This window comes from Pteropus medius, unplaced genomic scaffold (assembly GCF_902729225.1).
Source record: "Pteropus medius unplaced genomic scaffold, Ma_sr-lr_union100, whole genome shotgun sequence".
NCBI lineage: Eukaryota > Metazoa > Chordata > Mammalia > Chiroptera > Pteropodidae > Pteropus > Pteropus medius.
This window is the reverse complement of record NW_024340699.1, coordinates 10106775-10129996: the sequence shown is the minus strand read 5'-3', so window position 1 is coordinate 10129996 and position 23222 is coordinate 10106775. Positions and strand designations below refer to the sequence as shown.

Below are 23222 nucleotides of genomic sequence, written 5' to 3'. Positions count from 1 at the left end.
AGCTCCAAGCCCTCAAGATGCAGCTCGGAGCTAGACACCTCATCTCTGCTCAAGTGTGTTCTCAAGGCCCGGACCAGGCCAGACGGGAGGAGGGGATGACATTGCCTCGCTGCCCTCCTCGTCAGACCCTCTCGCCACCCTGGCGTCCCTTTCAGTCCTCACGGTTCCACGGCTTCCTCCCTCTGCCCCTCTCGCTCCTCGCCAGTGTCCCCTTTACGCATCAGCCAGAGAGATTCCTTAAATATATAAAATTAATTAGCTCTCTTCCCCGCTGAAAGCCTTCTGGGGTTCTCCGACTCATTGAAAACCCGGCCTCTTTATGAAGGCCCATCAGGGACACGTGATCTGGTGCCTGCTGACCATCCCCACCTCCTGCCCTCGCCCTCAGCCCTCCAGCCAAGCAGCCACCTTGCTGTTCCTAACACACCAAGCACACGCGTGTCTCGGGGCCTTTGCACTTGCTACTGCCTCTCCCCGGAGATTACTTTGCCCAGAGCTTCCGCCAGTGGCTTCTCATCTCCTAGGTTGCCACTCAAATGCCACCTTCTCGGAGAGGCCCTCCCTGGCCACGCTGTCCAGCGCCACGCCAGCCTCTGCCGTCCAGCACCCTCCATCCCCTGCTCCATTGTGCTCGGAGCTCTTCTCCTAATTGTCTTCTTTGCTACTTTTTTTCTTGCCTGTCTCTGTTCACTGGGAGGTAAGCTCCATGAGGGCGGGGCCTGACCTGTCTCATTCACCAGCGTGATGTCCAGCGCTAGCCCACACCGGGCTCACGGTCAACGATGGATCAGTAAATTTTACTAAATGCATAAACGGCCTTGTGAGGGAGGTGTGAGTAATGCTACTTAAGAGTTAAAGTAAACGGGATTCAGGGAGGTGAAGGGACTTGCCCAAGGGTACACCTGCTGGTCAAAGCAGGGCAGAAGTTGAACCAGATCTCTGATTCTACTGGAGCCCGTGCCCTTGGCCACTCTGCTCCCCGCTGGTGTCTCTCCTGCCACTTCCTAGAACTCTGAGCTCCCACCCACCCATCCCCAGCCTCAGGGTCACTAGCACATACTCTGATTTGCTGTGTAACAACGGGGAAAACCCTGTCCCTCTCCAGGCCAGGACTAGGTGACCTCCAAGGCCTCTTTGAGTTCTGCTCCCTTAGGAAGTATCAGTAACTTACATTTATTTAGAGCGTATGACATGCTGGGCACTGTTCTAACTACCTGATACGCACGATCTCGCTTAATCCTTACAACAATCCCATGAGGATAGAAATATGATCGGTATTCCCATTTTACAGGTGAGAACACTGAAGCCCAAGGTCGCACAGAGCTAAAACCCAGGCAGGATTCAAACCCAGGCAGGCTAACCTGGAAGCCTTAATCTTAGCCTCCCTCGTTACTCCTCTCCCCTCTGCCAGTCCCTCCCCTGGGGGTGGGGCAAGTGAGCAGACACCAAAGGCAGGCAAGGAAGGTCTTCGCTTTGACCTCACTTTCTTGGGGCAGAGGTCTGTGGATGGAGAAGCCTGCAGAGCCAAAGGTCGGGGCCCATCCCTCCCAGCTCCACTTCCAAATGACCTTGACAGAGGAGGGGTCCCTAGCTCACTCTGAGGAAGACACCTTCGAGCTGATGATGGGAGATGAGGGGCCCTTGGGAGCATACAAGGCTCAAACCACAGCCAGAACAGCGGAAATGGCTTCGGATCTTGTCGAGAGAAGAGAAGGCTGCATGAACCCGAGGGGAAGTGAGGGTAGGATGGGGGTCCCCACAATCCAGTTCCGCTCAACGGAAAGCCCACAGAGCCAGCCTCACCAGGTCCAGCACACAGCCTGCCCATGGGAGCTCAAACAACCTGTCCCTTCTCCAGCATCCAGAGAAGAAAGCAGAAAAGGGAAAAGAGAGAGTGGAAGAAGGAAATAGGAACTAGCTAGAAAGCCCCTTCTAGAAGAAGCACACGCTGTCTTCCCGCCCCCACCCCCTACATTTCTCTTAAATGTGTGGCGTAACAATAATAATTTAAAAAATAATAGCTAATACTTATTGGAGCATCTATCCTCTGAGAGGCACTGTGCTTAGAGCCTGAATATGGGATGCCTTCCTAGCTCCTCACGGGCAGGCACTATTACGCCCATTTTACAGATGAAGAAACTGAGGCACGGAGCAGTTAACTTCCTTGCCCGAGTCACACAGGAGGCCAGGATCTGAACACAGGCAGAGCATCTCCAGAGCTAGTCTGAGACAGACCGAGATTCAGACAGAGGTAGACGGAGCGGGACAGACAGGCAGCATGCCAAAGAGGGCAGAGAACAGAGAAGTGACATTGATGGATTGGTGGACTGGCTGATTCCAGTGTGACTGTCTGGGGGGGCCTCCCAGGGGGGGATCCAGGGTCTCACTTTGAAGACGTTGGTTTGAAGGGCGGGAAGCAGCAGGGAAAGACACAGACCAGCAGCCAGGGAACCAGAGGGACATGGGAGACAGCGTCCAGAGCGAACGAGCCAAGAACACAGAGCTGGAGAATGGGTTTCTCCCCCAACCCCCCAAGACCTGTGAGTGTACTGGGTGGGGGGTGGGGTAAGGAGCCAACGAGAGGCTGGGCAGAGCCCCCCACACCTGGGCCCAGTGCAGGGTGGCCAGCGGCCTGCTGGCCCCTATGACTGCAGTGCTGACCGTGCTGCTGGCCACTGTCCAGGCGAGGACGTGTCCTCGTCACAAAGGCGCTGGGAGGTCGCAGCGAGTCAGTACTCCCTTCCTCCCCCGAAGGTGGATGGGGCGAGAGGAAGGGAAGGAGGTGGGACAGGGGAGAAGGAACCCTTTCTGGAGGTGTTTCAGCCTTGCTAGTCTCTCTCTCTCTCTCTCTCTCTCTCTCTCTCTCTCTCACACACACACACACACACACTATGGCCTTTCTCCAAAGGTGTCCGGTTCCCCTTCTCTCCACGTCCCCAAGGAGGCTGGCAGGCCACGTGCGCTTGCCAGAAAGGAAAAGGGAAAAAATCAATAGGATTGATCAGGAGCTATATTTAATCCTAGCTGGAGCTCCAGTGTGGCCATTTCAGCCGTAGAGTCGATGAGGTGTAGGTGGCCATTCCCCACGGGGGTCAGAACTGGCAGGACATGAGCTCAGAGGCCAGGGGGTTTAGACCAAGACATAACTGCCCCTTGCCAGCCGGGGGGAAGCCCTGGGCGAGGCCGTTGCCTGATAAGGGGAGGGTGGGAGGGAGGGCGGAGGGGAGGGCGGAGGGGCACTGCAGGACCTACAGTGCGCTGAGCGCTTGTCCCCCGACCATACCTGGGTCATCCATGCATTCGCTGACTCAAGCATATATGGGGCCCGTTTACGGTTGGCTCTGTGCTTGGGGACACAGCAGTGAACAAAACGGACAAGGAGTTTGCATCGTCACGGGAGAGACAGAGAGCAAATAACAAAATACGTGAGGGCCCGTCAATTAGCGATGTGTCAGGAAGAGAAATAGACCCGTGAGGGGACAGAGACGGGAATTCTCTGCTAAGAGGACAGTTGAACAGAAGCCAGGAAGATTTCTGGGAGAAGAGCATCCTCAGGTTGAGGGGACAGCCAACGCAAAGGCCCTCAGCCCGGGACATGCTTGGTGTGTTTGAGGACAGCAGGAAGGCCACTGGGCTGGAGCGGAGCGAGCGAGGACGGGGCCTGAGGTTGGTGTGGCCATCGGGAGCCAAGCCACCCAGACCTGGATTTCATTCTAAGCGAGAAGAGAGCCCGTGGGAGCAGAGTGACACCGGCTCACATCTGGACTGCTTTATGGAGCATGGACTCTGGGGGTCAAACTCAGAGCAGGGGTCTCTGCTGCTTCGGCTGTACCGGCCAGTCCAAGGGACATTGCTCCTTGCTCAAGCAGCCTTCCGGCAGGTACCGGAATGAGGGAAATGGCGGCTGGAGGGCCCCCCTCCCTCTCTCGTGACCAGCTGAGCAAAAGCCTAGGCACACCCCACATACCTTCCGTGAAAGCCACACAAGTTGGCCCGTAATTATGCTGTGAGTTTCCCCAGAATTGTTTTATTCACTCATCCAGCAACCTTTGGGGGCGGGGGACTTGTCCTGGACACGGGGACATGCAGAAAGTTCACTTGCTTTCAGGAAGCTCACATTCTCAGAGAGCCCGGGTGAGCAGGGGGCTCAGGAAGGCTGCCCAGCAGGGCGGGCTGACTCCCCGTGACCCAGGGCAGTGGAGGCACAGCTGGACTCACAGACTCGTGGATGCTGAGCTCTGGGAAGCTGGGAGTACTAACTCCACGCCCTGTGCCACTCACCCCACCCCCACTAATGGTGAGGACACCCGGGCACAGGGTGGGAATGGGAAAGGCGAACGCTCACACAGCAAGTTGGGGGCCTCGGCTCTCCCTACTCAGCGTCAGCCCCTAGGAAGGAGCGGGGCCCCTTGAGGGCTGGGATCAGGTGTGTCTTACTCAGTGCTGTGTCCCCAGTGCTCAGTAACTCTGTATGGAATGAGCGAGGGACCGCAGCACGAACTAAGAGGAGACCAGACCACACCCGACAAGAGGGGCCAAAGATCCCTCTCAGTCTGGCCTGAGGGAGCAGCCAGAGCATGGCCGGCCGACCCCGCTCACTTGGGATCATGAAGAAGCCTCTTCTACCTGCAGCTGACATGCCAGGAGGCAGGGTCCCTCCTGGAAGCCTCAGGAGCCAGCTTCTGAGAGAGGGGACTTCGGCCTGAGCCCACGACAGGCACCTGTCTGCCCCGCACAACACTGATGACCTCGGGTTGTTGTTATTAATATTCTTGCTTTAACAATAGAATCTTTGGCGTTAAGATATTGTCCCATTTCAGCGACCCCACTTTACAGAAGAGGATACAGGATCAGAAGTCTAACTCAGACCCAAGGTCCCCAGCTCGTAAGTGGCGGAGCCGAGATTCAAATCCCAGCTGACTCCTGAGCCTACATGCCGAGCCCCTGAAAAGACCACCTCCCCGGCTGACACAGCCCTCCGGCGGCCTGCTCGAGGGCTGTCCTGTTGGGCACTACCCATCCTGGGAGGCTGGCCTATTGCAAAACCTGGGTTTTTTTAAATTGCTTTTTTTCTCAAGTAGAGAAGCCCTTTTTTTTTCAATTGAAAGCAGGCTGGAACACCCAAGCAAAAGGCTTGCTAAAGCAGAGTTGCCCCCCATACTACCAGCCCCAATGCCGGCGCCCCTACCCGCCCTGAGCGCTGGCTCAGCTGGCCCCAGGCTGTCCTGTCCTAAGACGTGAGCCCAGTCACCCGCAGTCCTGCTTCTTGCCGCCTCCACGTGGGCCTACAGGCACAGGAGGGAAGTGAAGCGGGGCCTTCGCATCCTCCTTAGGGGATGAAGAGACTGAGGCAGACATGGTGGCCTCGAGCTCTGTGGGCTGGCCAGTGGCGGAGCCGCGACTAGAACCCAGGTGTCCTGCTTCCTGGTCCAGTGCTGTTTCTTTGAGGTCACAACCGCCTGTAGAACAGAGGTGACCAGGAACAAGGGCCAGAAGGGAAGGGGCTGATGCCATAATCCCAGGTGACCCGCCCCCAGGCCCTGGCCTGCAGAGTGTCCCACTACCTAAGCCTCCAGCCTCCTGGCCAGCACACCTCTCCTTCCAGAGCCCAACCCAAAGCTAAGAAAGCCCCTCATTCTTGGGGCAGCCCACCCCCGGGGCCCTCAGAGTGCTCTGGAAAGCTTTAGGGAGACCCTCTCGCAGAACAGCGTGGTGCAGAAGCCTCCCGACATCTCAGCAGACCGCTCGCTGCTATAAAGCGGGCCCAGGGCTCCGGGTGAGGGCACCAGACAAAGCTGGCCCTCGCCTCACGCCCGCCACGGACTCTCAGATGCCTCAGAATCTGAGGTTCTGAGTGTTTATGGGGATTCCAGATTTCAGGAGTTCGTTTATAAGAATTCTGTTTATACTTGGTGTTTGCTGAAATTGCCAGACTCGTTCTAACTGTACAGATACAAGTCTCAGACGACATCATTCGATCAGCGGGACCAAGCTGTGAGAAAGAGGGAGCGGGTTCCTGGACCCTCCTGCACCCCCTGACCCGGGACTGCTGGCCTCCCCTCCCCTACGGGCCGGGCGGGCCCCTAACGCAGCCCCATCCTCCTAGCCTGGCTCGGCCACATAAATCACCCTCCCAATAATATTTGTATTGATTATCTAGATTGGAAGCCTCAGGTGGCTCCATTGTCTCCCTTGCTCCGTCAGGGCTCACAGATGGGGTCCTGTCCCCTCATCTGCGTTTCTAATGCGACATTGAAATGGAGCAGCCTCAGCTCCAGCAAGGCCCCATGCTGCCCTAAGTGCTGGGGGGCTGGAGGAGTGATAAACATATTCCTCGAGAGAAAATTATTAACTCTAGAGTTCATGGAGCTGAGAGAGAAGCCAAGATGGGCTGGTCCCTGGCCACTGAAGGTGGAAACCATCAGTACCACCTGGACGCTCATTAGAAGTGCCGAGCTCGGGCCCCGCCCAGACCCACCAATCAAAGTCAGCATTCCAACCAGAGCCCTTGGTGACCCCCACGCACCCTAATGTTTAAGACGCACTGCTCTAGTCCAACCCGGTACTGTCCAGAAGGGAAACCGAGGCCCAGAGAAGGCAAAGGCTTTGCCTGAGGTCACACAGCAGGTGAGATTCCCTCGAGTCTCTAGTTAGGGCCGAGGAAACAAGAGGGCGAGAGGCTTCTGGAGAGAGGAGCCCGCCACGTGCCCGGGCTGCTGTCCCTCCTGAGCTCCTGCCTCCCGTCTCAGGGTGTGGACAGATGGTCCAGACCAGAGTCTGACCCCCCTGTACTCTCCCAGCCTGGAGGGGCCAGCGAGAGCTCCGGGGACTCCCCGGGAGGGCACCTCCCGCCTGCCCCGGCCAGCCAGCTGCCCCTTCCCTGGCAGCAACTGGACAGCAGATCCCAGGGAAAAGCACCAGCTGGGTAGCCCAGCACAGCCAGACGTCCGGGGTGGGGGAGGCACTGAGGGATGGAGGCCCCAGAGAGGCGGCCAGCAGAGGGCCTGGGAGAGGTGGGGACAAGGGACAGAGAGCTGTGGTCCAGGGACGGAGGCAGAAGGAGGGACAGAGATGGTGGGAGGCGGCGGACACACAGAGGGACGGAGACAAAGGGGAAGGGACGAGAACCAGAAAGGAGGGAGAAGGACTCAGAGGGAAAGAGGGGCCCGGACGAGCGGAGAAGCCGCAGGCTGAGAGAGGAAGCGAGGAAGCGGGCAGACGGGAGGGGAGGCAGCTGGCCTGGAGAAGCGGAGCCGGGGTGGCCCAGCCCTGCCTGGCCCGGCCTGGCCCAGCCCCCAGTGACAGTGCAGCTGCCACACTTGGGCCCTACCATGAGGTCAGTCCTGCCCTGGGGCTGAGGGAAAATAAATGGTGTCCAAGATAAAAGGTCCAAGAAATTATTTGTCTTGTTGTCACGTCTTGACTGCAATGGGCAGGGGCCAGCGGGCAGGCGGGGCATCATCCCAGAAAAGCCTGGGCTGGCAGGCTCACAGCACACAGGCAGGACGAGCCCCAGCCCTGAGCCCTGGCCACCCACAGCCACCCCCAGACGCCCCCCTTTCCTGCCCCTGGCCCAAGGCTGGGGCCTCGGATACCTCCCAGAACCTGGCCCAAGAGGCAGGAATGGTGGAGGCGGGTCGGCATTTGCTCAGCTTCTGTCCCCAGACCCCCTCCAAGCTCTGGGAAGGCGGGGGTCCTGTCTGTTTTGCTCACTGCCGAGGGTCTTTGTGGGCTGGGGCGTGGGGAAAGGAGGGAGTCAGGTGTCCCACTCCTCCCGGCCCCTTTACAGTGGCAGGTGATGGTTCCCAGACACCCCAGGGGAGGGCTGGGCAATACCAGGGTCAAGGGCAGGTCAAAGGGACTGTGGCCCAAGGCGCAGCCCCGTGCCTCATAGGTGCACATTCACACGCACGACATGCTCGCGCACGTGTAAACACACTCACACGCTAGCCCCGCCCCCCCGAACGTCTAAACCTGGGTCTAGCAAAGCAATGCCATGGGGAACAGCCACCTGCTTTAGGATGTCCCCAAGCAAGCCACCGACAGCCATGACGACGGCCACTTAGGGGGCATTTTCGTTCACGTCCTCAGTTGGTACTCCCAACAGGGCTCTCTGGGGTACACGGCTGCATCCCCCCTCCACAGATGGGGAAACTGAGGCCCAGGAAAGCCCAGAGTCAGGTGCAAGGTCACACAACCGGGATATGGCAGAGCTGGGACCTGAACCTGTGCTTCTGAGGCCGGGAAGTGTGTGCACTGCGGAGGAGGAGGGAACTGGCTCCTACCATACTTGTCCCCGTCCTCGCCACGGGCACTGATCCTGCGGCCCAGGACCTGGATGTGCTTCCCGCTGGTCCGGCTGTAGAGCTGGTACAGCCGCAGCTGCTTACGGCTCACATCGTCCCGAGCCCGCGTCTGGTTCTCCACGTGGATGCGGAAGTCCACGTTCTCCTCGGCCGCCAGCACCTGGGCAGGGAAAGGGGCAACGGTGAGCGCCGCGGAACGTCCTGGGTCCCCTGGGTGCCAAAGCCACATTCCCAACGCAGAGCCAGGCCTCAGCACGTAGTCATAACTGCCCTGTCGCCAACCCCGGCTCAGACAGGTGAGGTGCGGTGCCCCAGGTGGCCGACCTGGCCCAGCCAGGAAGTGGCGAAGATAAGAAAGAATCAGGCCTCGGTCCTTTTGACAACAAAGCGAGCTCTCTTTCCACCACAGCCCCGGGTAAAGCAAGCAGAGCAGTGCAGGGCAGAGCTTTCTTGTGACCTGGGGCACACAGTTTGTCCCGCCTCAGTCTCCTGCCCAGCAAAGCAGTAGCATAGAGACTCTGCTACACCCCAGGGCGGCTGTGATGGTAAAGCGAGAAAGCTGGGGGGAGTCCGCAGACGGATACGGAGATGGGAGAGGCATGGGGCACTGTCACTGCTGTTTGAGTCCTTGGCTGTGAAGGAGCGAGGGCTGGCTAGTCTCACCCTGGGAATGAATGGGCCAGAGTCTGCTGTCACCTCTCCCCTGGGAGCTGATGCCTAAGGGGACCCCCCTCCATGCCCCAAGGATCCCTTAGGGATCCTCGCCCCACCACCGGGCACTTGTCCACTTCTCTGGCCTTCGCTGTGCATTTCCCATCAAAACGTCCCGTGTCCCTGGAGCTTACACTCCTGTCTGACCACACCTGCCGGAAGCCGCCTCCGGCTAAGCCGACGCGTGTCTCTCCGGCCTCCCTTCTCCGAACTCATCCGCTCACCGGGGGCAACTGGCACCTGCCGCCAGGCCGGCCTCCTGCTCCCACTCCTGCCCCCAAACCCCGTCACCTCAGGTGACCCTTCCCTCCACACTCTCCAGGGCTTGCCTCACATTTAGATAAAGGTCCCCATCACGACCTCAGGACCCTGCAAGAGGAGCCGCCAGCGGCTTTTCCGCCCTCATCCCCGAGGGCTCCTTCCCACTCTCACACGGCACTATGCCTTGGGGCGCTTCAGACACAGGACACGCGTCTGCCTCAGGGCCTTTGCCCTGGCTCTTGGCTCTGCTTCTGTGCTCCTTCCCGGATGTTCGCGTTCTGGTCCCTCGGTTTCATTCGGGTCTCCGCTCAAGTGTCACATCCTGAGACAGGCCTTCCTCCACTGCTCTTCGGAGGCAGGCCCCACCTCTGCCGCTTTCCATCGCCCAACCACGCTTTGTTTTTCTTTCTAACGTTCGTCAACCTGACATAACCTCTATTTACCTGGTTTGTTTTCAGCGCCGCCCCCACCCTCGACTAGCCTGGCAGCACCATGAAAGCTAGAGCTGTCTTTGTTATTTGCTGCTATATCCCCAGTAGGTGGGTGGCACAGCAGAAACACATTTATTGAATGAATAAGTAAACGAACAAACGGACATCGAAAAGATCCTGCCGTTCCATTTAGCACCAAATTCGGTTTTTCCATGCCCTGCTAATTTAATCGTATGCCTGTCCCATCCCAACTTCATCATAAAGCTGAACAATTCTTGAAGCCCAGACAGAGTTGTGGGTTTGATCCGTGTGCCCGCAGGTCCGACACGATGCTAGGCACATAGGACCCCAGTCCTATGAACACGTGGCCCGCCTCGGCCCGTGGCAGAGCCCAGGGCTGTCCAGGCAGCTGTCTCACCCTTCAGCTGTTAGCTCCCAAGGGCAAGGACCGTGTTCCTCTCGTGGCTACACCCCTCCGCCCAGCCCGGGGTCGCTGTCCCCCAGCTGACCTGCACATGTCCTCCCGCCCCAGCCTGGGCTCCACGGACACCTTGGCTGGACCACGTTATTAAACTTCCACTATCATCCGCAGGGTGAAAGCATGAACCCACATTACAGACGAGGAAACTGGGGCTCCAGAGCTGAACGGACAAGGTCGTAGAGCGGGCAATGGCAGCCCAGGCCTCGTGACCTCAAAACCCAGCTTTCAGCCCCGCCTTGCTGGGCACCCCCGCCCGCCTCACCAGAGCCATCAGCAGCAGAACCCAGGTTCAAGACCCAGGCATTCCACTCCCTCGCTAAGGGACCCTAGGCAAGTTAGGGACACTCCGGGCCTCAGTTTCCTCACGTAGAAAATGGGAGTGATGGTAACGGCACCCACCTGGTGGGTGCAGCGATCAAACACACGAAGTCATAGGCCGGTGCTGGCATGCCGGCACGGAGTACGTGCTCCTCGGGGAAACTACCGGGAGATGAGGCAGCCCCGAAGCGGCTCTCGGGGAGCCCTACAAACAAGCCTCCCTGGGCACGTGTGCGGCTCGCACCCCCGTCCCTACAGACAGGGCCCGTCTGTGGCAATGCTCATCACCCCCATTTCACAGACACAGAAACTGAGGCTCAGAATGGCAAAGGCAGTGGCTCTGGGGCACGCAGCCCAGTGGGGTGGGGCCCGGCCACTGGCCCCCAGGGCGTGCACGCCCTTCACCCTCACTCCCCTCAAGGCCAGTCCCCTGTCACCATCCATGACCAGAGTCTGACGCCTGGGACCGGCCTCACTTCACACCCTGCTGGTCAGGGAGGGAAAAACTCCAGTCCCCACTGGGCCCCCCGCTGTGGGCCTGTGTCCTGAAGACCTCCCACCCTTGGCCCTCGACCTTCCTGGAATGACTTCCCGAGGTGGCCTGGCCCTGTCCCCTCCCCCAGGGGCAGGCCTCCGGCCTCCTTCCCTGTCCTCCGACTCTCCTCCTGCTCACAGGAGCCCTTATCGACCAGAGGTCAAACCAATCTCCTCACCCCGGGTCCCCGAGGGGGGCTGCCCTGCCCCAGAAGCCAGCCTCCCGTTAATGATTTTCTCCCTGGCACACTGGACAGAGGCAGTGTGGTGACCCAGGGTCAGCAGGGACTATCCGGTGGCCCTTTCCCAGGAGGTGGGGGGACAATCCATCTTGCCCAGCTTTCACCATTTAAGCCACACTCTGTGGCCACATCAGTCCCCAGGGAGGTAGCAGGGGTGGCCTCTGACACAGAAACAGAGTCTGTCCTGGACAGGCAGGAGGCTGCTGGGCTTCCTGGGCAGGACATCCGGGACTCCAGGCCTTTGCACAGGCTGCGTCCTCTGCCCCGGGCACCCCGCCCCTCTGCCCACCTGACACCTGCCCTCGGATGCCTCCCCTGGAAGCCTTTCCTTCCCCCGACCCCTCTGGACACTATTGTAACGGCTCACCATCCCCAGCGTCTAGCTTGCCTGGTCCATGCCTGGATCTCCAGCCGTCCCCAGGAGGCGGCCGGCAAATGTTTACTAAATGACTGTGCCCAGAACAAGGGAGACCGAGACCCAGAGGCCAAAATCAGCCCCACCGCTTGCCACCCAGACAAGCAGAGTGCCCAACAGAGGGATGGCAAGCGGGGAGTTCAAAGCTATCAGCTGCTAAGCTTCCCTCCGTCCCAGGCACTCTGCTAAGAAGCGCTTAGACGTGGTACCACCGCTAATTCCCTCCACCGCCCATGGAGAGAGGGCCCGCTGCACAGGTGGGACCTCGGGCCACCTCCCTGGGCCACACAGCTCCAGGGTCTGCCCACAGCGCGCATGCGAAGCCGCCGACGCAGGAACATTTTCCCTCCTCCTTCCTGGCCGGCTGAGTAGCGGGTCACTTAGCCTCGCTGCCTAAGAGGGGGCCTGTCTTCTGGGTCTTCCCAGAACAGCCAGCTGCTCTCTGCTGGGGGAATTCCCCTCCAGGTGCGTGGTCATCAGGGGCTGAAAGCTGCAGGGTGAGAAAAATCGGATCGCTGCAGCTTCTGCGAGGCCAGCAGTGTTGGCACGTCTGTCTGTCTCCTCCGGCAGGAGAAGGCGACTTCCGTTGCTCTGCTGTCCCCCCACCCACACTCACAGATTATCTTTTGGGTCAAAGTAGCTTTCGCACAGCCGGGTGGCCCATCATGGCTTCCCTCCTGCAGCCTAAGACCCTGATTACTAGCCAGCCGGCCCCTTCCCTGCCCTGAGGCTCTGGTGGAAATAGTCACTCCGTGATCCAGGCGTTTCCCAGGGGTATTTCATCAGGGTCCACTCTGCCCCCACTGTCATAAGGCCCTGGTGGGGGCCTTATGGTGCTGAGTGGGACAGGGCCACCACCTTCCGCCTGCAGTCTGTCCTCGTCAGCATGGCTGTCTATCACACAGGGAAGGAAGGCTATTTCCCTGCTCCAAACTCTGCCTAGCTCCCCGCTACACAGCTACGTGCACACACCCCACACACACCTTCAACAACCCAGTAACTAGCACTAGCTGACCTCAGGTGCTTCTACACCAAATCACCGGCTTCCTTGATTTCTGTAACCCTCGGTTTTCCCAGCAGCAGAATGGGCATTGTTTATAATATTTATCTCAGAGGAAGATCGTCCCAGGAAAAAGAGCCCTGACTTTTTTCCTTTCGTTTGATTTTCTAAACAGGCACTACTTCCTGAGTACATCCTCTGTGCCAAGAGCCACGTTAGGGAAGTAACCCTATGCGATGCCAGCGGGGCCCTATGAGTTGGTATGATGACTGGCCCCATTTGACAGAGGAGGTAACCGACGCTCGGAGAGGTTACGTCTCTCGTCCAAAGTCAGAACTCTTGAGAGAAGGAGTCAAGATTCAAATCCACCTCGCCCTTGATCCAGAAGCCAAGCTGTCCACCACTTCCCCCTCGCCAGCCTCCACTCGCCTCTCCCTCGCCTACCTCCTTTCCCCTATTCAGGACGGTGACTGGTTCTGGCCACAAGCCACGGCCAGGGCAGGGCCTGGGATGGGGGGCTTACACATGAAAGGGCTGAAGGCCTGAGCTTCCTCCCCCCACCAAGAGAGGAGGATGGGGTCAGGCTGCCCCCTCCCACCCAGGTCCCCATCTTTGAGGCCTCATACAAGCCATGCCCCTGTCTCCAGGCAGCCTGCCCAGAAAGGGAGGGTCTCCCTGGTCCCAGGAGGGGCAGCTCACAGACTTCCGGCCACATTCCACCACCTCCTGCCTCCTCCGGCGGCAGTAGCACTGGGCCAGCCATGCCGAGGCCTTTCCCAGCTTCCCCAAATTCTGGATTAGAACCTGAGACCTGCACCCCATGCCCAGAAGTGGTCCCTGAGAGAGTCAGCATTCCTCGACACCCCAAAATGCAGCTCCTCAAACTCTTCCTCGAGAGCGAGCGGCCTGGACGCAGGCTCAGGAGCTGCTGCCAGCCACAGGGCTCCAGGGTTGTTATTATCGTTGAGAGACGGACATTGGCTCCCACTTAGTGGGCACCCGCTGAGTGCCGGGCCCGAGGTGAGCACTTTCCAGGCACCGTCTCCTTCCTCCTCACAGGACCAGGGCAGGTCTGGCGATTACTGTCCCCGGGACAAAGGAAGAGAGAGAGAGGCCAAAGGACTTGCCCGCTATACAAAAAGTGACAGAGCCAAGGTCAGAACCCACATCTGGCTTTAGAGCCTCTGAGTTTCCCCCAGCTGGCACCCTGGACAGAAAGGAGGGGAGGGAGGCCACGCCCAGCCCTGAGCCTGAGCTTGGCTCAGGTCAATGCCCCTGCCCACAGCCCAGCCCCAGGCTTCTCCCTCTGTCCTGTCACACTCCCCACTCACAACCCAGCCAGGACTGAGTGAGGCTGCAAAAGGCCCTTCCCCACCCCCAGCCTGTCCATTAAGCTCCCAGGGCTATCAATGTATTGATTGGCCAGGCTGAGCCATCAGCTCAGAGGTGGGGGGAGCTACCACCCAAGGCGGCTGACCGGAGCTCCTTCTCCCCATATATCAGCCTTCTGCGTACAGATTGTCAATATGGGTGCCCCTGGCAGTCAACCCTGGGGGAGGGGGCAAGACCCCTAAAGACCCATGCTCCCTTCTTTTTTCCCTTTTCCTCCCCCCTCCCCACCCCCCCATTTCAATTCCCTCTGTGGGGAGAGCGGTCATGCACTGCCCCCAGGAAATAAACAAGCCCTTTACCCGCCATTCCTGAACTTGAAGCTCCAGGCACTCCAATTGGCTCAGAGTCCCCAGCATATCAAGACGCTCCTTGCTCCATGTAGGGATGTTACACACACACACACACACACACACTCACTCACTCACTCACTCACACTGTCTTCACTTGGCTTGTTCCTATTTCAAGGTTCAAATGGGGCACCTTCCCCGGCTAGATCTTCTGGCTCCAGAGCCTGGTTTCAAGGCCCTTCATCAGTGTACACATGGCACCCTCAATTCGGGAGGGTAGGGACAGGTCCTGAACCCCCTGTGTCCCACACCTGGCACCAGGAGGAGAGGGTGTTCGATCCAGGTGCCAGGTGCCCAGAGGAGCTACTCCCCTCCCGTCCGCGCACTGACCCAACACTCATCCTGCATGCCAGGTCTGTGCCGGGAGCCGCGGGGCCTGCAGGATGCGCCAGGCCTCCCGACTTCCAGGAACCAGGAGCTGGCAGATGAGCAAGACTCCAGACGCTCCGGAGTCCTACGCGCAAGTGCAGCTCACATTTACTCAACGCTCATCATGAGTCGGGCGCCATGCCAAGCCTCCCCGCAGGTGACCACAACCCACCCTCACAGCAACCCCAAGAGCGGGTTTCTCTCCGGGTGCGCGTGCGAAAGACAGGCGCGGAGCCACCAAGCAATTTGCTCAATACACAGCCACCGAGTGGCGGAGTGGGTGTGACCAGGGGCCAGGCCCGGAGTCTGAGCTCCGGGGCGTCCACGAGCCCCAGCGCGGAACATGCTGGGTCATGGGACAGTGGCCCAGTCTAAAGGTTCCCAGGTCGAGATCAGGGATGGGAGGGACAGGGTGGGGAAGGGTAGCGAATAAAGTTGCCCAAAGTGTCAGCCATCCCCTCCCAGGGGACACTTTGAGGACAAAGCTGAAGCCTGGACTGTCATCTCCATCCCCCTCAAAGCCCAGCCCAGGGCCAGCCACGCAGCAGGCCTGCCACCAATGTCTGCCAGAAGCTAACGTGGAGAAGCACCGTAAGTGAGTTCCTGCTGCCTAGCTGGACCGAGGCGTGGCTTCAGTTACTCCTCCCAACAGGGGGGGGATTGGGAGAAGAGCCATAGTATTGTACCCATTTCCCACAGGACGAGGAGGCGGAAACTCAGAGAGGTTGAGGATCTTGCCCAAGGGCACACAGCCTGTGAATAGCGCGGTGATAATTAAATCCAGACCTAAGTCCAAAGCCTCAGACTGGAGGCCGGATATCACTGACACGAGCGAAGGGCACCCCCTATTTCCGTTCAGCGCCCAGCAGCGTGTCATGTACCTAAATATAATCGATGGAGCAATCGGTTACTCAGTTATTTCCTGAACGTCAGCCACAGTGCTAGCTACTCTGTGCATTTACCCACTTTAGTCCTTATTATAGAAATAGGTACGTTTCATGACCCCACTTTACAGGTGGGGAAAAGCAAAGTACACATTTGCTGAACAGCTGCTCAGCAGCAGACACGGCCAAAACCCATGCATGCAAGTACTGCAGAAGCCACCTAGCTCACTTCACTGATCCCCAGGTGGGTAAACTGAGGCATAGTGAGGGAGGTCTTCCAATGAGCTAGAATTCCAGGGATTCTGAGAGTTTTTCTGTTTCGTGACCCAAAGCGGGGCTTGTCTTTGGCCGTGGCCTTGGCCTTGGCCTTGGCACAGCAGCATTTGAAATGGGTCTGAGCCCTCGTGCAATTTCAGTGTCAGAGCAAACGATACCCAAACATCTCCCAGCCCCTACCAGCAAGCCTGACGAAAGCCCGAGGGGCCGCTTACCTGCTGATGCTCCAGAACAAACGCCATCCCCAAGTGAGAGGCACAGGGTTAGGTCTCGAAACACAGATGGGGTCTCGATCAGAGCACTGGGCTCTGCGCTTCCCCTGCTCCGCACCCTTAGGAAGCGGGGACCGCTTTATTGGTTGTTTTCTTCCCACCTGACACGTGCAGAAGCCGAGACCCAGAGGGGTTCAGTAACTGGTCCAGGGTCACAAGGCAGAGACAAGGCAGAGCAACAGTTTGAACCAGGCTGGCTGACTAGAGAGCCCTCATACCGCTGTTTAAGAAGCCGGGGTCCTAGAGCCACACAACTCAGAGCTGAAGCCAGCTCTGCCTCCTCTTGCTATGTGGCCAAAGGCAGGTTAGTTCATGCCTCTGAGCCTCACTGTCTTCATCTGCAGAATCCCCTAATTCTAGTTGGGTTGTGAGGCGTAGCCTAGACGCCGTGAGGAAGCGCCTGCCTGTCACACAGCGAGCGAGTACCTGGTGGCAGCTACCTGTACCGTCGCTAGCCTGACATGCCTGCACCCTGTTTTCCACACCCACTTTCTTGCTAGAGGACGAAGGCAGAACCAAAAGGTCCTACTGAGGACTGGAAGTCATCTCCCTGACCCCCTCCACCTCTTTTTGGGGGCCCAACGTGCCTGCAGAGCTGCCCAGGGCAGGGTGGAGGCAGCGCTGTGGCCCTGTCATGCTGTCCCAAGCCTGCTGACACTGGCTATGCCAACCACAAGAAATTTTTAAATCCACCTTCTTATCTCAGAGCAGGTGACACTCCTGGGCTTCAGGAATGCTGGCAGGGTACCTCCATCCCCCTGCCCCCGGCCCCCATGCTGGGAAAGAAGCTGGGAAGGCAGTGCTGAATCCCCCAGGCCTCCCCCCACTGCCCTGCCGCCAAAAAAAAACCCCACCTCTGGTTCTGAGACTCTTTCAGACCAGAACATTCCAAGAAGATCAGGGCCTGCCGACTCAGAGTCAGGTGCCTTCAATGGCGGAGACACCTACCTGGGCCCTGACCCTCATCTCCTAACCCAGGGATTCACCGGGAGCTTGCACGGGGGACCTAGCATACCTCTTGAGACTGTTTCCCCACCAGTATTCTAAATAATTTCTGTATTCTTTCTGAAAAGGTCTGCCTGGTGTGGTGGGGAAGAAAATATCTTGAATCCGGAGCCCTGAGTCAGCTGTGGCCTTGAACAAATCCCTTCCCTGCTCTGGGCTTCGGTTTCTCCATCCGCGAAGTAGGAATATTACCCACTCCCACTGCAGGGGGGACAACGGCAGGAAGAAGACACAAGAGCCACTTTGAAACCCTCACAAGCAGCACTTTTTCACCTGAGGTAGGTCGCTCCCCCCGGGCCTCGGTTTCCCCCTGGGCTGGACAGGAACTTGTGCCTGCCACACTAAACTTCACAGGCCCCTCGCGGGTATGTGTCGAATGAATACCTGACTGAATGGACAAGCAGATGATGTCCCTGCTTTAAGAAATTAAAAGTACTACCCAACAGGGCAGCTCCCCATCCTCCTCATGTCCCCAAGGACTCTCTCCAGCTTCCCCATCCTGGCCGGCTTGAAGAAAGGGTCTGAACCTTCCTGAGGAGGCCAGGTGCAGGAGATGGGGGTGTCAGGGAGACGAGTGGAGAGAACTTCCAAACCTGAACACAGGGTGGGGTGGGAGGAAGGGGCGCCGCGGGAGGGCGGAGGGCCGGTGGTGGGGGCCCCCTGCCCTGGCCTGCCTCAGCCCGGCCTGTCTCGGGAAGGCCAGGACCTAGCCGAGCCTGGCGGCGGGAACAATGTCAGGCAGGTGCCGGCGGAGCCGCGTGAAAGGCCCAGCCCGGTGTCATTGTCAGCGCTCAGCCAAGTGCAGAAAAGCAATTTACTGGTCACGCCACTTGCTCCCCTTGGAAATTTTTAAAATTCTTCCGATTTGAGCTATCCACGGTGTCCCAAGTCGTGTAGAGAAGGGATTTTATTAAATTCCCAGCTTCCCACTTCCCTGGGGTGGCAGGCGGGTGAGGGCGGGGCTCTACATGGGGGAGTGGGGAGGGCAGTGTCCGGCATTGACTGTGCTCATGGAAATGTGGCTGGGGGTGGAGGCCCATTCTGGGCCTGGCGGCTGATGAATGGGACGAGGGGAGGAGCCCAGAAACTCCACTGCTAAGACCGGACCAGCCCCCCAAACCATGGAGGTGGGGGAGGAGAGGGCATAGGTGTCCCCATGTCCCAGCAGAACACTCCTGTGCCCTCCCGAGTGGCCGAGAATTTCCAAAACTTCTTGCACACTCATCACATATCACTTCGCCTCAGGGCCTCCCGCTTCACAATTGAAGAAGCTGAGATGCACAGGTGTCTCTAGATGCAGAAAGATGCAGCTGGGGTTCAGGCCCAGACTCCTGGATTGCAAAGCCCTGAGCCCTTGTGCAGGGAGGCCTCCCCCCTGTCCTCCCTCACTAAGAGGGCTCTCACGCCCACCCTCTGAGGCCCCTGCCCAGCGGGCAGCTGCTCATCTTGGCTGCCCAAGGCCACATCTGCAGGGAGCCGACTTCAGACTCCCTGCACTAACACCTGGGCCCCACCCCTCATCTCTACCTGTAATGACCACTGTGCCTTCATCCCCACAGCATGAATAGGGACAGGAGACTACCGTGGGGGTAGCGTTTCCTTATGCTGTAGGAATCATAGGTGCCTTTGAAAATCTGTGGGGAGCTGGGAACCCTCTCCTAGACACAAGCACATTTGGGTACTATTTTGGTGTGATGTTTCAGGGACACTCCTCCCCCATAATCCCATCCTTAGATGCTCTAAGGGTATATGAAAACCATCAGTCCTACGGCAGTTCGAGGGGGGAAAGGCTGCAAAGGAAGGGGGAGGTAGTCAAGGGGGCTCCCTCACCTGCTGGAAGTCCTAACTCAGACAGACCACCCAGCTCTCTCCCGAGAGGCTGGCTCCAGCTCTGGCCAAGGAGGTGGAGGTGGGATGCAGAGGCCAGGTTCCCTCCCTTGCACTCCCCCAGAGAACACAAAGACCACACAGCAACCCCTCCTGGGCCCTGCCTCAAGGACCATGGGACTTGGGTGACAAAGTCTGCCACCATCTCTCTACCTGCGTGCCCATTCCACCGTCCCCCGCACCCAGGCCCAACACTCAGGAAAACAGCTCCTGCCCAGGTCAGACAAGTAGGTCCCCCGGAGCGACCTGCCCTCTGCTTGGGGACTCAGCTGCGAACCAGGCAGGCCATGCCTGGCATTGGTCTCTCTCTCTCCCCGACGCAAGCCGTCCCCACCCCACCACCACACAGGGTCACATCTGCTTTGGCAAACAGCCAGTTTTAAGTTACTGACTCCAGTTGTATTGATTCAAGGAGTCACTGGGGACCCCAGCCTGGCCAACAAGAGGGAAGAACCCATCAGTCCATCCACCCATCCATCCATGCATGTATGCATGCATGCATCCATCCTTCCGGCCCCCCGGCCTCAGCTAACTGCCCCCAGCTCAGTGCCCATCCTGATAGTAACAATCCTCTCCCAGGAGTGGGAGGGGAGATAAGCAGACCCACCACCGCCTCCAAACACTGCAAGAGGCTGCTGAGTGTCAACAGCACTCAACACACACAGCTCTCCTCGTGCTGAAAACTGGGAGAACCACCATGTTCCCTGCCCAAAGGCTCTGAGCACCTCCGCACCCAGAAGTCTAAGCCTAAGCATCCTTTCTAACCTTGTCAGGACACCTGCCTTCAACCCAGAGGGGCAAGTGGCAGCTAATCTCTTTTGGCCCCAGTCCAGCTCCTCCTAGGGCCCCTCCTTTGCGGCTCTAGGTGGGGGTGGGAGGGGGGGACTAGGGCAGCTGGCACTTCCCATTTCCCTTTCCTTTGCCCCTCCTCCCCACCCATGCTGAGGCAGCCCTGGTCTGGTTCTAATCAGGGGCTGAAGTCGGCTCCCTCTTTCCCTCTTCTCTCCACCGCCCCCCCGTTTCCTTCATTTCCACGGCTTTGGAAGCCCCAGCGTTCCAACTGTCTGTGTGCCAAGACCTTCCCGAGTCTGAAAGCTGCTGAAGTAACAGATCAGATTTTAGCAAGTGCTTTCCAGGCTGAGCGCCAAGCCCTCTTCTGATTCACGGAGAGCGAGCGAGCGGGGAGCGAGGAGGGAACCAGCCGAGGGCTGCACCACCTTGGGCGAGGGTGTGCGGAGCGCGGCCGACTCGGAGCAGCCTCCAGGGCGACGGCCCCTCGGCCCGGGCGCCCCGCTCTGCTCCCTCTCACCCCAGTCTCCCCTAGCCTCGCGACTCGCTCTCTCGCTCTCTCTCTCTCTCGCTCTCTCCCTCCCTCTCTCTCTCCCTCTCTCAAGCTTTCAATGCTGCAAACGCCTTTGAAACCACAGAGTAATTTACAACTGAAGCTTTCTCTCTGGACTCAAAATCCACTCGATTGAAAGGAGCCTTTTTGTTTGAAAGAGCGAGCAGAAATGTTAAGGGAAGGTTGGCAGAGAAAATCCCTAGGTCCCAGCTCCTCGCCGGCTGCGGGCAGGGGGCTCGGAGCGGGGCACGGTGCAGCGGCTGAGCCCGCGGGCTCCGAGGATCTCGTCCCAGCTGAGGCCGGCAGGGGCCGCGCCAGCCCGAGCCCCGCAGTAGAGCTCCTTGCCCTTGGCCGGTCCGCCGCCGGCGCGGGGCGCGCGCGGAGCCGCCCTTCCGCGCCCTGGGAACAGGTGCACTGGGCTCCGCGCCCAGGAGGGGTGGGGCACGGGGAGGAGGCGCGGTCCGGGGAAGGGGGTCGGCGTGTACCGCGAGGCAGGGGCGCGGGGGAGGTCAGAGTCAGGAGCCCACGTACCTGTACCTGGAAGCACAGCAGCAGGAAGTGTAAACACCTGCGGGAGAGAGACGGAGAGGTGGTCAGCGGGATTTGAGAAAGGGGGACGCGCGGACGGACAGATACGCAGTCGGAAAGTCAGACGAACGGCGGGGCGGGCAGACAGAGCCGCGGGCACACAGACAGACGGCCAAGCGGGGTGGGCAGCCCCGCGCGCGGGCGCTTACAGGCAAGTGCAGGCGGAGGGCGCTGAATACATCGCTGGGCGGGGGGGAGGCGGCGGCTCCTAGCCCAGCCTGCACATGTCCGCTCCGCGCGGCCGGGACCGGGCGCCTCCGCCGCCGCCGCCGCCGCCGCCGCCGCTGCTGCTGCTCCCTCCTCGCCGGTTGCTGCTGCTGCAGACTCTGCTGCTCCGGGGCGCTCCGCGGCGCGCCCTGCGGCATCAGCGCCCCGCGCGGCTCCTCCCGAGCGCTGCGCCCTCCGGGCTGGCGCGGGGGCTGCGGGGCGGCCGCCGCTGTGCAGGAAGCACCCGGCCGGCGCGGGGAAGCTCGCTCACACCCGGCCGTCCGTCTGGGCGTCCGCGGGAGGCTGGCTGCCCAGCTCACTCCGGGGGCAGCATGCGCGGCGGGGCTGGAAGCTGGGGCGCGCTCTCCGGCCGCGGCGCGGGGCTGCGCGGGGCCAGGGGTCAGCGCTCCGGGGCCGGGGCGCGCGGCTGCAACACGAACGCGTCACGGCCGCTCCGTCTGGGCGCCCGCCGGCTCATGTCTCCTCCTCCGCGTCTCTCCGGCCGTGCGCATCGCCGCCTCCCACCACTGGCGGCGGCCGGGGCGTTTTCTACGCGCGGGCGGCGAGGGGGCGGGGGGCCGGGGGCGGGCCCGGGCCCGAGCCGGCACAATGAGGATGCGGGGCCCGGGGGCTCCCCCCTCGGGGCGCGGCCGGACGGGCGCTCAGCTCGCCTGGGTGCGCCGCGCCCACATCAAAGGCGGCCCTGCCTGCTTGCCTGCCTGCCGCGGCCTCTCCACTGCCGCCTCCTCCTCTTTCTCCTGGCGGCTCCGGTTGGAGGGAGGCGCTCGGGCTCTCCGCGACGGGACCCGCAGCTCCGATGGGGCAGAGCCCTCGAGGCTGGAGCTGGCGAGCACTGGAAGCCGTCGGAGCTCTGCGCCCGGGGGCACTGACACGGGCCGCGGCGCAAACGCTGCCCGAACTGGGCAAACGGCGGTCCCCAAGAACGCAGTGAGGTGCCGAACGTCCTCGCTCTCACACCCACCAGCGCTAGAGTGGGGGAGCCGGGAGGAGGCGGGTCAGGACCAGCCCCCAGGGCGGCTCCACTTAAGTGGGGGGGGTCGCTTTTACCCTCCCGGAGTCCACTCAGGGTCGTGGCATGTGCCAGCTGCTCTCTCGGACGGCTGGCCGCACTAAGTGACCCGCTTCCAGTCCCTCCGTCCCTGCATTGGATCCAAGTGCAGAAAACCTTGAGAGTTCCAGAGGGAGGGGTCGCCAAGGTTTCTCTCACTCTCCCCCCACCCTCCGGGGTCTACCAGTCGGTCGGTTCTCGGGATCCCAGCGGGGCTCTCCAGCAGGCGAGTCGGCTTTGGAAACGCACGGCTGACACCTAGCGGCCCTAAGGCTTCGCTGCAACCCCAGTCCGGGCCGGCCACGGCCAAGGAGCCAGCAGGACTCTGGTCAGCGACCGCACTAAGCCCCACTGTAGGCCGTCTTTCCGTTGCCTGAGATTTGCTTCCCTTGAATACTAAGCAGTTTGAACCCTTTAACCAAGATCCCTCTGAGGACATCCCTTCTCCCCGCCTCCACCCGTTCAGAGGCATCACTCCTATCCTTCCCACCAACCTCAGAATGTAGGTGTTGTCACTCGTGACTACCTCACTTGAGCCCAGGACAGCCAAGGTCTGCGTTTCCGTCTGATGATAGGGGGAAAAGGTCACGGTAGGGCAGAAACTGAGAACAAGCTCAAAAAGCAGAACCCCGGAATGCAGACTACTGGGGTTAAAACCTCCTTGTAACATTGGTTGTGGTCGATACACCCATCTCACTGGAGTGTAAACTGAGGTGCTGTTGAACAGTGCTATTTCCTAGAGTCACTGAATAGGAAAGTGTCCCGAACAGCAGGCTATTTTAAGTTCCCTTTCAAAGCTGAGCCTATCTTAAACAGATAGCCTCTGCTGTGGCACTCGACACTAGTGCAGAAAACCTTTTCAAAAGTAGGTGCCAAGTGAAGGGG

The 23222-nt window shown here is 59.8% G+C and overlaps 1 protein-coding gene across 1 annotated transcript in view; it reads right to left on the bottom strand.

Annotated features, from left to right (window-relative positions):
- FGF18 (fibroblast growth factor 18) overlaps positions 1-22896 on the bottom strand; it is a 32925-nt gene extending 10029 nt beyond the window's left edge. Inside the window, exons 1-3 of the mRNA XM_039877796.1 lie at positions 21211-22896; positions 21005-21041; positions 8286-8466 (exon numbers count right to left, since the gene is read on the bottom strand). Coding sequence (XP_039733730.1) covers positions 8286-8466; positions 21005-21041; positions 21211-21242 — 250 coding nt within the window. The 5' untranslated portion in view covers positions 21243-22896. The remainder of the gene's footprint in view (positions 1-8285; positions 8467-21004; positions 21042-21210) is intronic.
- Positions 22897-23222: the final 326 nt, after the last annotated feature.